At 39.5% G+C, this 14,698-nt stretch overlaps 1 protein-coding gene across 2 annotated transcripts in view; it reads left to right on the top strand.

The window, feature by feature from the left end:
* The window catches only part of HIBADH (3-hydroxyisobutyrate dehydrogenase), a 104,795-nt gene that overhangs the window by 76,437 nt on the left and 13,660 nt on the right, over positions 1–14,698 (top strand). For both annotated transcript variants that reach the window (XM_060020649.1, XM_069541016.1), the window contains exon 5: positions 13,686–13,819. In XM_060020649.1, the coding sequence (XP_059876632.1) occupies positions 13,686–13,819 (134 nt within the window). The remainder of the gene's footprint in view (positions 1–13,685; positions 13,820–14,698) is intronic.

The raw sequence follows: 14,698 nt of genomic DNA, 5'->3' as shown, positions 1-14,698 counted from the left end.
ATCAGTGTCCTTTTTCACCTTAACTCCTAGCTGACCTCTCATCAGAATTTGTGCATTTTTCTTTGGGGGGGCAACTTGGCCTAGTAGAATGAGCGTAATATTGAAAATCAGAGGATCCTAGTTTTGAGCCATTTGGCTCAACTGTGTACACTTATTTATTTCCCGTTAACTGTTGTGTATTTTTTAAATGGAGGTTATAAGACTCTAGTCTTCAATTTTCTCTACATAACTGCATTAATGATTTGTAAAATTCATTATATTGAAGTTAATAGCATCTCATTGAAATACTCTGATCTTTTGGAGTATGTGAGAATCAGAATGCCACCAATTAAAAAATTTTCTTTGGTATTCTAATTAATTTACTTATTTAATTTAAACGTACAGTGGTTGCAAATACTAAACCATCATCGATCTCCAGAACTCTTTTCATCTTGCAAATCTGTCACTCTGTACCCATTAAACAGTACCTCCCTATTTCCCTCTTCCCCTCTGCCCTGGAAAGCCCATCTACTTGCTGTCTGTATGAATTTGACTACTCTGGGTACCTCATACAGCATTTGTCTTTTGGGGACTGGCCTATTTCACTTAGCACAATGTCCTCAAGTTTCATCCATGTTGTAGGATGTGTTAGAATTTCTTTCCTTTTTTTTTTTTAATTAATTTATTTTTGCTGTGTTGGGTCTTCGTTTCTGTGCAAGGGCTTTCTCTAGTTGCGGCGAGTGGGGGCCACTCTTCATTGCGATGCGCGGGCCTCTCACTATCGTGGCCTCTCTTGTTGCGGAGCACAGGCTCCAGACGCGCAGGCTCAGTAGTTGTGGCTCACGGGCCTAGTTGCTCCGTGGCATGTGGGATCCTCCCAGACCGGGGCACGAACCCGTGTCCCCTGCATTAGCAGGCAGACTCAACCACTGCGCCACCAGGGAAGCCCCTTTCTTTCCTTTTTAAGGCTGAATAATACTCCATTGTACTTCTGCACCGTTTTACATTCCCACCAACAACGCATAGGGTTTCTAATTTCTCACATTCTCGCCATTGCTTGTTATATTTCTGTTTTGTTTTAGAGTTGCTATCCTAACGGACGTGAGGTTTTCTTTGGTATTCTTACAGAATAGATCCTGGTTCAGGTACGCTGAGCCAGACTTGGAACTGACAAGTTGACTTTGTATTCAGCATCCTGAACGAAATGAAGCTGCTGGCTGTGAGTGTAGTCAGGAGGTAGTTTGTATTAAGAGGTGAGGAGGGAGAAGGCTGTCGTGTCATCTGTGATAGGATGATGTATAATGGCTTATTCTTTACTTTCAGGGAAAAAAAAGGTAGGGCAAGAAACATTCCTTTCTGCCATGATTTATTCTCATGAAACCAGTGCAGAGTTCTCATACCACTTACATCGTCAGCATTCAGTAGTGGCCTTTAGCACATATTTGGTCTCACAGCATTCAGTAAAAGTTTTGTTCTGTAGGTTTTAGTGCTTGAAGTTGACCACAAATATAATAATTTTTTATTACTTCCTATAGGATTGTTTCTCTACTCAGTAAGGAAATAGTAAGTGGGATCTAAACTCTGTATAAACAGTAATGTGTCCTTGATCCTCATGCAGATCTGATCATTACCCTTTCTTAATATGATATCATGCAACATAGAAGTGGTGGCAAAAGGGTACTGAATAACTAAGGGGCTGGAAAGAATGGCAGAGTGGACTACGGCTGGCTTACATTTGGAAGTGCCACCTCTTCAACTATGCCTGCCCCACAATTCCAGAGTCCAGGTTCTCAAGGGACTCCCCAGTGGGTTCTGGAGGCGATAATTCCCAGTTAGCTGAGTGTAGCTTGTTAGCACAGCCTTCATAATCTTTAGTTTCTTGCTATCCTGAGTTTACTCTGATTTGCTGCCGTGTTATCACCTGGCCTTTTGCTTATTCCTCCTCATTGTCTACCCTCCCTTCTTTGTCAGCCATCACTTCTTTTACCTTCCCCCAAAGTTATAGCAGAACTCATGTGAACGATCAGTTCTCTATAAAATACAGGGCGGGGGGGCTTCCCTGGTGGTGCAGTGGTTGAGGGTCCGCCTGCCGATGCAGGGGACGCGGGTTCGTGCCCCGGTCCGGGAGGATCCCACATGCCGCGGAGCGGCTGGGCCCGTGAGCCATGGCCGCTGGGCCTGCGCATCCGGAGCCTGTGCTCCGCAATGGTAGAGGCCACAGCAGTGAGAGGCCCGCGTACCGCAAAAAAAAAAAAAAAAAAAATAGAGGGCGGATGATCATTATGCTTGTGTTTCTTCTCAAGCAAGCTGGAGATGGAGGGGAACCCCAGAGGTTTGTGGAATATGGCAGTGATGGGATTACTCAATTTGGATTATTAGCCTTTGCTATACTTTGTGATTGTTAATGCTGAATGCAAGGAATGTATAGAAAATGTACAGGGAAGTGTCTGACTCCTATCACAGAAAAATGTTGCAAATTATGCAACTCGTAAAGAAAGTAAAATAAAAGGACGTAAAGGCTGCAAGCTGTTTAATACCAGATTTCTTATTTGACTTTTAAAAATGATTTTTTTAAAACTGAAAGATACATTATCTGCAAGATGGAGTTTTAAAAATTACATTCTCCCAAGACATCATTAACTTTCTCCTTGGGCTCCAGATATGTAGCTTTTAGGAGGCTAGAGTTTCATAGCAAATCCAATGTTATGTACTATCTTGATCTGGGGTGGATGTCAGAGAATTGGTTTTTAAAGTGATTTTCAAAATAAAAGCAAACCACTTCATTCTCCAATTTACCCCACCCTTTAAAAACCCCACTCTGATGGCTTCTTTTCTGCGTTGGTCCTTCTCAAACCAGCCCAGCTCCATGCGGAACATTCTGTTGCTCTTTAAGCATAAGCAGGTCTATTGTGATATTTATCTGAATTCAAACAAGGCTAATTAAAAGAGCTGCTGACAGTTGTTGTGATCTGACTTTGACTGCAGCTTGATGGTCATTATGGGTAAATAATGAACCAGGTCTGCAAATGTAGCAGCTGCCAACTTGGGATAGAAGAATGGCTATTGCTTCCAATTTAAGGATCTATCGACCACTTCCCTTCTCCCTGCAGATCTTCTGCAGAAAACTAATGTTTTCTGCTGCTGTGTATTGTGGTTTCAGCTGTTTCAGATAGAGCCTATAATTTCCTTCTTTAATATTTAACTTAGGACATTATTAGCTTTCAGAGTTAACAACTTTTCTATTTTGAAGAAGTTCAGCTTTGTCCTTGTGTGTGCTATAACTAGCTGACCAGCTGTAGTTTATTTGTATGCATTTAATTTGTATTATGTGGGAAACAGCTAGCCTGAAAGAGCAAGGTGCAGCTTTATGAAGATGTTTCAAAATCCTATGTAGATGGGTGTTTTGTTTGTTTTGTTTTGTTTTTAAAGAGATAGATGCATGTCCGTTGCTTCTGTTTTCTTATAGATGGACACCTTTTGCCAAACCTCAGATTTGGGTTTTGTTCACTGCATCAGTGACTTATGAAATATTTTGATAACGAAGCTTTATTTATCAGTTCAGAGGAACTGCAGTGACTTTCATTAAAATGCAGTACTGAATATATTGTCACTGCGTCATGAACTTTTCCTTATGCTATTAGCAAGTAGGAACAGGTGCATTAAAGGTAAGAGAAAAACACATTGCATTCATAGATTAATATACTCCCTTGCAGATTTCCCACACTTATAAAATAGAGCGTCTGGATTTAAAAGTCACATTCTAGAATTTAACACCAGCTAGTACTTAACAACACATCCCTAGCATTTGTTCACCTGCCATGGAAAAGGCTATCTGCCTTTGTAAAGGCTGAGGATACAGTGGTGCTTTGTGCATAATGTAGCAGAGCTTCGAGATCTTGCTGGGAGGAAATGATCCCAAACATGCCCTCAAAAGAAAAGTCTTATTTTGAAAAATAATGATGAAAAATTGATTATTTCTCCATGTATTTGTGTCTATGTTTATTTCAGGAAAAAACGAACTAAACTTTGTTTAGTGCAGTGAACGTTTTTGCTTTTCCATTTCCAGCCTGGATAATGCCAGAAATAGTGTTAACAAGGGGTTATGTTATGCTGGCTTATGTTAAACCAGATCACCCCCTAACATGTGCAGAGCCATTCATCTGTGTCACCAAAACCCAAGAGAACATCTGACATGGACTCTGAAACAGAAACAGTGATCACTTACAAATCAAACATGGCACGCTCTAAACTGATTGTGCACGGCAATCTTTTCTAGAAAGGACAACTAATTGAACATGATAAAGTGTAAAGTTAATTAACACCCTTAAATTTGTTGATTACTTTCACGAGATTATATTGTTCGTTGAGTAGCAGCTTTCTGTCCCAGCTGTCGCCTTTTTCAGCGAATGTCGCTGGTAAACAATAGAGACACCATAACAAGTCGTAAATGGTCCCTGTGACAGCAGCCCCTTGTGAGGCTGCATCTGTAGAAAATGATTAGAACAATTGCATTTTAAAGATGGCTCACATTGCAGCCCAAGTCCCATTGGCCCTCTTCTTGATCTCTTTTGATGGCAGACTGGTTAAAACATTTAAGTTCTTTTGAGTAAATTAAGTGATTTACTATGTTTTGCTATATATCAATGAGAGTGCTTTGGTGGCAGGATTTTTACAGTATTAAAGACAAATCTAACTCGATTGTACTTTTTAGATTTCCATCTCTTCCTTCTCTGGATTTGAAGACTTCTTTCAAGAGTCATAGGATCGAAAATGATCTCCTTATTTGTGACTTATAAATGGTTATTCTAAGTTACCTGCACTTGCATAATAGTTTTTCTGTCAAATCCCTTGGTTCAGCTTCTCAGTAAGGCTAAATTCTATATTTCAGTTCTTTGCTACTGCTTGGCTAAGTTCTTCGACGTGTTCAAGCTGAGTAGATCTACTTTTTGTTATATTTAAGTTTTTTATAACACCAGGGTAATAACTGTGTAAAATATCTTTCCAATGTATTCTTTCATTTGAGCTTCAAATTAAGTATGGCAGGTGTTTTTATATCACCATTTGTAGATGGAGCAACCAAGACTGAGAGGTGTTGTAACTGGTCCAGGTGGTGTGACCTTCACTCCAGGTCACAACTCAGATCACAAGTTCATTTTTTAAGTCTTCATTCTAATGTCTCCATACGTGTGCACTTAACGCTCACGCATGCTTATTCAGCAATAAGTGAAAATGCTATTATCACATGTGGAGAATCATGCTGCTCCAAAGTTGAGCTTTTTTGATAAGCTAGAAAACATTGTCTTACTATTCTTGGTCATTTTATTGATCATTGATTTCTTCTCTGCCTACCTCCTAAAAAGACAATGAATGTTTATCAGACACATGCTGGATGCTAAGATTCAAACAGCTCATGCCTATAAGGATCTTATCAAGAAACCAGAAGAATCATTGATTAGTATCAGTGCTTTACTAGAGATATCACTAGGAATGTTATAAGAATAGAAGAAGGGGGTCATGGTCATGCACTGCTTCTCAGAGTTGACCTGAGTTGAGTCTTGAAAGGTAAGCAGGAGTTAGGCAAAGAAGAAAGGGAAGGGAATTTCTTACGAGGGAACAGCCCAGGAAAGGCATGGATGCATGCAAAGTCATTGCACATGACAGCCACTGTAAATGGTTTTCAGTATGCATTGCATAGTGGGTTTTGTTGCAGGGGGTAGATGAGGAAACCAGAGAAGTGGTTGGAGTTCATTGAGAAGAATATTAAAAATGAAATTATCAGAAACCATTTAAGGAGAAAGAAGAGAAAGTTATTGCTTCCTGCAACTCAAGAAAAGGGGGGAAGATACAGTGAATTATGTAGGTCTCTTTTTTGCCGAAACATAAACATTTAAGTACTTCAGAAAAAATAACTTAATGGAAAAAATAGAAACTGTGAGACTATATAGAAATGGTGAGGAATAATGAATAATGTCTTCAGCTGCTGGTCACGTTCATGTTAATGCATAACTTAAGACTTAAGCCTGTTTTGGTTCTTCTGTCAAATAAAAATGCCAAAGATTAGGATAAACGTAAATATTAGAATGAGGTTATTAATATTGACTTATATTATAGGTACAAGGCTAAGATTAGCCAGAAAATGATGTAAAGTGGGAACTGAGTTTTAGCTCAGTTTAACTTGAAAAAATTATCACTGCTTTCGATGTAAAAATATGAAGAACATTGTCCATTACTTCATTTACTGTCACCTGCATAAAGTTCCAAATAATATTTTAAGCATGTAATTTAGTTCAAGGATAAGTTATGTTTTCCTTGAGACTGCTTTATTTCTCTCCCAAATAGGGTTTGCCAAAAAACTGAGATCTGTATTTGAAATTCATTGTGAAATCTTATGGTTTCATTTTGGTATTTGTTCTTAATTCTGATTTTCAGTTTTCTGATTGTTTTGTTCTAGTAAGCAAACTCAAATCTGTTGTAAAGAGAGGTAGGGTATTATGTACATTTAGATAACAGGCAGAATTCAGTGTCTGTATAAACAGACAAAATTATTTGCTCACTTCATGTTATTTGAAACTGCTCTGAACACAATTTACAAGTGGATTCATAATACCTGTATTCTTATCAAAGTTTTCACAAACCTACCGACAGTTAACAGTAAGACCATTACTCTCCGAGAACAATTTCTTATTTGCTTCTTCACCCTTCCTCTTTCTGCGAATCATTATTCTTTTGATGATAGAGGTTGAAAAACAGAAGGAAAGGGGGAATCGGGATATGGCGGAGATTGTCCTCATCCACCTGGCACTTGGTATACGACGCTACCTTTTGGCATTTACTTCTGAGTATATGTCTCTTTTTCCTAATTATGTGTTAGACTTTTTGAGGGCAAAGACTGTGTTTTATATCTATCATGACCTTACATTTTGGACTTTCTGGAATAGTTGTGTTTCAGATAGATAGTCTCCTAATACCAGAAAATGGGTCCTAATTTTTGATTTAGAAAATATGCTTATTCCCTGAATAATTGTACCTAGCACAGAGATCTAGCAAGTTGTTAAAGGCACTGAAGAGATACTTGCTGCTGATATTTTCTTCTTTGAACCTCCTTACAACTATGTGTATACCTCTCCTGTAGCATGCATTAACAGTCTTTTATTTTATTTTATTTATTTATTTTCTTGCGGTACGCGGGCCTCTCACCGTTGTGGCCTCTCCCGTTGCGGAGCAACAGGCTCCGGACGCGCAGGCTCAGCGGCCATGGCTCACGGGCCCAGCCGCTCTGCGGCATGTAGGATCTTCCCGGACCGGGGCATGAACCCGTGTCCCCTGCATCGGCAGGCGGACTCCCAACCACTGCGCCACCAGGGAAACCCAACAGTCTTTTATTATTCATCATATTTGTGTGTTTTCCTTATCTCTTTTCCCATCTCCATACAGACCCACCCACGCACTGCCACCACCACAAACACTAGTTGTCAGACTCCTTGAGGGCAAGGACTGTTTCTTTGTCATTCTCAGGGTTGAGAACCACTGAGGAATGGATTTCGAAAGGTCACATTTTTTATGTCAACTATTAGTAGGACTGGCAGGAAAGAAAGAAGGAAGGTAGTTTAGATAATGGAGGCTCCCTGTGATACCTTTTCTATAAAGGGGAGGAGAGACTTAGAGACTTAGATTAGATTTAAAGTGCTTGATTGAAATCAAACTGCTACCAAGAGAAGTGATAGATGTCTATCACTTTAAAAGCAGGGTAGTCCGCCACCCATTTTGAATGGTTTGGGCATTTGCCTTTTCATTTGTCTGTACAAATGAGTTCAGTTTTTCTGATTCTAGGGTCATGAGAGAGAAACACGGGAGGCATCATCACAGGAAAGCGTTAGATAAAGCATTAAAGGCAACCACAAGTCTTTAGGCTTGTCAGATTTAATTACCGTCGTTACATGAGAAAATTCATTTTCTATCTCTTTTCTCTAATCTGGAACTTTTTATATATTATTTGCATAAAATGAAGCGTACTGCAGTTTTGTGTATTAATATGATGTGGGAAAGTGTATGTATGTGAACATGAGAATCCCAAATTACAGAATTTCAAAAGCTTAAAAGTAACTCAGTGATAATCTTGTCTAATCATCTCACCTTATAGGTGAAAAAACTTGCTAGAACAACAAATGCTTTGTTCGTGTCTCTAGGAGAGCAGCTCTCGCACATACTGCAGTCACTCATTTCCTTGCTCTTCCCTTCACCGTTGCTTCCTCTTCTCTCTTGGAATACATACTGTATTTACTGAGCATCTCCTATGTACCAGACACTGGGAATGTGGGGTGAATAAGCCAGAGTCGCTGCTCTCATGGAGCTAATTTTCATGTAGGGAATACAGATCAGAAACAAATAGAGGTGTTAATATAAACAGGTGGTAATCAATGCTGTGAATAAAATTAAATCAGGAAAAAGGGATGGAGAGTGGCAGGATGCCATTTTAGATTGTTAGGTTGAGGGGTCAGGGACGGCCTCTCTAAAGAGGTGAATTTTGAGAAGAAACCTGAATGAAATAAAGGAAACAAGTCATAACTATCTAGGAAAAGAACATTCCAGGCAGAAGGAATAGCAAGTGCAAGACTTTGAGATGGGGACTTACTTGACCTGTTTCAGGAACAGCAAGGAGGCCAGGATGGCTGGAAAGCAGAGAGCAATGAAGAGAATGGTATGAAATGAGATAGGAGAGGTAGCCAAGGGCCACATCACATACCACTTTGTAGGACTTTGGATTTTACATGATAGTGATGGGACACTTTGGAGTCTGGAGAGTAGGGAAGGAACATGAACTAGATTTATACAGTTGACCCTTGAACAACAGGAGATGTACTTACATGCAGATTTTTTTCAATAGTAAATATTACTGTACTACACGATCCATGGTTGGTTGAATCTGCAGCTGCAGAGGGCTGACCATAAATAGACTCAGATTTTCACCTGTGCGGGGGGTCAGTGCCCCTCACCCCTGCATTGTTCAAGGGTCAGCTGTATTTTAAAAGGATTCCTCTGGCTGCTGTATGGAGAATAGACTTTGGAGGCAAGAGCTAAAGGGAGATAAGGTAGGAGGCTATTGCAGTAATTCAGGTGAGAGATGGTGATGGCTCAGCCCAGGTGGTAGTGATGGCTAAGGAGAGAAGGGGCTGGATCACGGATGTGTAACTTAAGGATCAGTGACATATGTTATTCATCTATAATCCTAGGGCTTACCATGGGCTTGATTCTTAGTAGATTAACTTTGCTGAATGAATAAAACCAAACAAATGCAGCATTCTTGTCATTTTCCCATGCTATGATGCTTTTGAAAGGTTTTACAAGAGGTCTTCACTGTAATCTTAATATCACTGGCTATGGACCACTTTAGTATTTCTCTTTTTTTTAAGATTTATTTATTTATTTTTGGCTGCATTGGGTCTTCACTGCTGCGCTCAGGCTTTCTCTAGTTGTGTTGAGCAGGGGCTACTCTTTGTTGCGGTGCACGGGCTTCTCATTACAGTGGCTTCTCTTGTTTCAGAGCATGGACTCTAGGCACGTGAGCTTAAGTAGTTATGGCATGCAAGCTCAGTAGATGTGGCTTGCGGGCTCTAGAGCGCAGGCTCAGTAGTTGTGGTGCATGGGCTTAGTTGCTCCGCGGCATGTGGGATCCTCCCAGACCAGGGCTAGAACCCACGTCCCCTTCATTGGCAGGCGGATTCTTAACCACTGCGCCACCAGGGAAGTCCTGTATTTCTTAATCTGGACCAGTCTGCTTCCATTATTTATAGGATTGGCTCAAGCCAGCCAGTGTTTAGCCAGAGAGGCTAAAATTATCATGGTAAAGACAGTGGCTTAGGTAACCAAATAGGAAAGGACTCAAGACATTATATAGGTGAGGATAAAACTCCCACTTTGCAGATTCGGGTTATAAAGTAGTAAGGCCTTACATTTAAATAGCATTTTATATTTTACAGCATCATATATTCACAGCCACTCTATGAAGAAGTTATTAATGCTTTTCCTATTTTATACACTGAAACTCAGAGACGTTTTGTAATTTGTTTATAATAACAAATAACATAGCCAGCACATCCCAAAACCAGATATTTCATCTCCAGATCCTTTACTGTTTGTTCCATGCTCATAAATTAATTTACTGAACAACTATTTATTGAATGTTTCACGCACTGTGACAGATAAGGGAATGCTGACATAAACATGGCCCAATGCTCACCTTGTGAGTGCTTTATGGTGTCACGGAGGAATTGGGTAAGAAAGTCAAAGATTTTAATTTAATAAGGTGTATAAATGCTGTAATAAAATTAAGCACAGGACATATTTTGGTTTTGTATGTACAATTACTAAAATATAAGGTAAAATAAATACTTCTCCCAATATTCTTTCAGCTGCCTAATTATATATTCTATATTTTCCTATTTTGGGGAGTGGACCTGAATTAAAATGGCGTGGCAGTGTAATTTATGGTTTCTTATTCATAGACATCAAAATATTTCTATACAATGTCTTCTGAAGTCCATGAGATGTCTTAACACAGCTTTCGCGTTCTGGCTTTCTATATGTTATTTCAAAGCTCAAAATGGTTGCATTTATTTGGGGATAACTTAGTTCTTAATTTTGCCTTTGCAATGGGACTAGCCTTGATAGTGTCATATGGTTGAATATGCATGAAAAGTTAGAATTTGGTCCCAGGGAATGCCAAAGCTTCAGAATTACCCAGTTTAGTCAGACCCTTACATTTGAATGTAGATTATGATAAAGCTGGAAATAATTACACCACCATAATGAGCGGAGGAAGGAGTGGAAATACCACAGACTTCTGAATTAAAAGATGAATTATTCTTTTGTGGTCTTCTCTTAAGTAACTTATTTCTTCTTTCTGAAGTGCATGTTTGAACACGTGAGAAAGTACACCTGTCAAAAGATTAACCAGCTGAGAACCATTGTCGGCATTAATTTTCCTTTAATAAATGACTCTCTGAAGCTACTTAGCAGCCTGTAATCTAGATACAAAGCTCTTGACCTATGATGGATGGTGCTGGATTTGTTTGTAAGCTTTGACTTATATCGTCTACATAATTTCTCCAGGTCGGAGCAACAGGATTTAGAGTGAGGTTGGTTATGTGGTTCAAATTAAAATGGCCATAGAAATTGAGCAAAAATAATTGTAAAACATAATGATCCCACCATCTTGGTGAAGTAAATTAGAAACTAACGAAATGACAGTCACTTAAACTTCAACATTATCAGAATGTTCAAATGACACAGATGAGTTAATTAAAAGCATTTCTTATAATTGGGTTTTTGTACATAACCAGTTCCACAGTGTCTGAAAATATTGTGAAATAATGTAATTTAACCATATATAAGCATCTCAGGCTTTCAAAACATGTGGGCACTTCCTCTACCAACACTGTTTGGCTGACATAATGCTGACTTCTTTTGCTTTCAATAATTAGTTAAAAATAGCATGAACTGTAAAATAGAAAGGCTACTTGGTTTGGCAGTAGCAAAATATTCACAATTTGAATGAAATAAGGATCTCCTCATTTGGCTTTTTATGTATTAAAAACTGTGTATTCATTGAATAAATTAAATTCAAAAGTAGGCCATTACTTGCAGCTGTGTATATTCGAATGGCCAGGTTTGATACATAGTACAATTATGGTTTCTTTTTTTAAAATAAATTTATTTATTTATTTTTGGCTGTGTTGGGTCTTAGTTTCTGCATGAGGGCTTTCCCTAGGTGCGGCGAGCGGGGGCCACTCTTCATCGCAGTGTGCGGGCCTCTCACTATCGCGGCCTCTGTTGTTGCGGAGCACAGGCTCCAGACGCGCAGGCTCAGTAGTTGTGGCTCACGGGCCTAGTTGCTCCGCGGCATGTGGGATCTTCCCAGACCAGGGCTCGAACCCGTGTCCCCTGCATTGGCAGGCAGATTCTCAACCACTGCGCCACCAGGGAAGCCCCAGTTATGGTTTCTTTATTCCTAGCTGTACTATAAATAAGTTGTAAAGGCAAAAATTGTACTAATATAGCTCTTCCACACACTTTCCTGGTTGTGAACAACAAAACCTAACTTGAAAATTATAAATGAAGATTTCTCTAATGCTAAAAGTAGTAATAATGCTCTTGGTTTTATTTTATAGTTAATAAAAATTTAGATGAGTGAAGTCCCCCCCCACTTCCTTTTTAAGACAAGTCTAGGCCATATTTTCTGTGCTGAAGTAGAAGTTGCTTCTCCAATCATTTCCATTAGTGAACATACATCAAACCTTTGCTAAGGAGTGACCAAACCAATGTTAAAGTTTATTTCTTCTTCCTGACATATCACTAAGAATGAATTGCCCAAAAGGTGTACAGGCATACCTCATTTTATTGCTCTTCACAAATATTGGGTTTTTCTATTATATTGTATATAGAATGGATAAACAACAAGGAAGGTCCTACTGTATAGCACAGGGAACTATATTCAATATCCTGTGATAAACCATAATGGAAAATAATTTTAAAAAGAATGTATATATGTATAACTGAATCACTTTGCTATACAGTGGAAATTAATATGACATTGTAAATCAACTATACTTCAATAATTTATTTTAAAAAGACAAATATTGTGGTAACCTTGGTGTCAGATGATGCTTAGCATTTTTAGCAGTAAAGAATTTTTAAATTAAGGTGTGTACATTGTTTTTATAGACATAATGCTATTGCCCATGTAATAGACTACAGTATTCATGTGACTCTCACCTTATTGTAATATTCACCTTATGGGGGTGGTCTGGAACTGACCCCACAAAATCTTCAAGCTATGTGTGCCTGTATAGCAGGAGGGAAAAGAAAAATCAAATAATATTAGAAAGTGCACATCAGAGTAATCAGTCTAGCTAAGCAACTGTTTTCTTTACCTTAAAGAACCTTTTTTTTTTTTTTTTTTTTTTGCGGTACGCGGGCCTCTCACTCTTGTGGCCTCTCCCGTTGCGGAGCACAGGCTCCGGACGCACAGGCTCAGCAGCTATGGCTCACGGGCCCAGCCGCTCCGCGGCATGTGGGATCTTCCCAGACCAGGGCATGAACCCATGTCCCCTGCATCGGCAGGCGGACTCTCAACCACTGCGCCAACAGGGAAGCCCTACCTTAAAGAATCTTTACCTACAAAGAATCTTTCCATCTGAAACGCCTACTTGTTTACGGGAGAAAGAGACAAGTCCCTCTCTTTGTAGATCTCATCTGTACATAGTGTGCAGAGAACGAGCGAGTGAGCCAGAGACCCCAGATCCAGACTCGGGCAGCTGACCCCTCTGGCTGCTCCCGTGCTGGTCAGGGCACAGGTCATCTTTTTAATATACTTTCTATTACTGAATAGGTTTCTCAGGAGAATAAGAGATGCATGGGAATAATAAAATTCACATTTTAAATCCCCATGGTACTCCATGATCGTGCCAGAATATTTGAGATGAATGCAGAGTTTGACTGAATCTGAATGTCCCCTTTGGCTTATAAGTAACCTGCATGATACTTGACAATTAAAATATTCCAAGAGAGGCTTATGCCTGACATAAATATAACTTGGAGGCAAGGTGTTTTCATTTGGTTTGAGGATTTTCTCTAATTTTATAATATACTTAAACACTTGAAGAAATGTAACCCTCTTCTTCTATCCCTTTACCCCCCAAACTATTCAGGTGTGGGAGCTGCTCGGTCTGGGAACCTCACGTTTATGGTGGGAGGAGTCGAAGAAGAATTTGCTGCTGCCCAAGAGCTTCTGGGGTGCATGGGCTCCAATGTGGTGCATTGTGGAGCCGTTGGGACTGGGCAGGTAACGTTTGTACAGCAGTGACACTGACTTGATGATATAGAATCAACTAATGTTCATTTTTCTTTCCTGACCACAATTTGATTCCTCCTTACTGTTCAATCTGTGGATTCTTCGTTTGCTCAGATTTTCTAAAATTAATTTGGAATGAGTTAGTTTTCCATCATTCCTGTTGGAAGTAAGCAGAGATAAACCAGTAATTTAAAAAGACATCAAAAGTTCCATCATTTCAAACTTTGACATACTTATCCCAGTGACCACAGAAATTATCCTTAAAATGGCTTCTATATGAAGTGCTTGTGTTATCTGATTTGCTGTTATCTTCCCTCTAATTTTGTAACTGCTCGCCACAGCTCTATTTGTAGTACTGTCGGGTAGAAGTAACCTATGCCCTTTAATCTTTTTCTTAAAAAACCAGATCATTTTCATTAAGAAATGTGTTATATCGATTCTCTGATCAGGTAGAGGTGAATGACTACAATGAACTCTGAAATTAAACTGGTTGTCCCCCTCCCACCCAACACACACACACACACACACACTATCACTCACTCCTCTTCCTGCTTTGTCCTGGTCACTGGTACCAGCTTTATCTTATTCAGGACTTTGGTGTGATCTTAGATATATCTGTTGTCTCCATTCCCTGGTCCAGTCAGTCTCCAGGTTCTATTGATTTTTGCTTCAGTGGCTCTCATTGTTGGCTATCTTGTTCATTCCACGCATTACCTGGTTCAATCTTTCATTATCTCACACCTTGTTTACTGTTCACTGGACCTAGTAGATCTCTGGATACCAGGTTTACCACTTTGCCAACATTGTAACCAAAACCAACTCCATCAAGATGCTTGTATCATCATAGGTTTCCCAGATCTGACGCTTTGC

The sequence above is a fragment of the Delphinus delphis genome, chromosome 9, assembly GCF_949987515.2.
Source record: "Delphinus delphis chromosome 9, mDelDel1.2, whole genome shotgun sequence".
In the NCBI taxonomy this organism is placed as follows: domain Eukaryota; kingdom Metazoa; phylum Chordata; class Mammalia; order Artiodactyla; family Delphinidae; genus Delphinus; species Delphinus delphis.
This window is presented reverse-complemented; position numbering and strand designations above follow the sequence as displayed.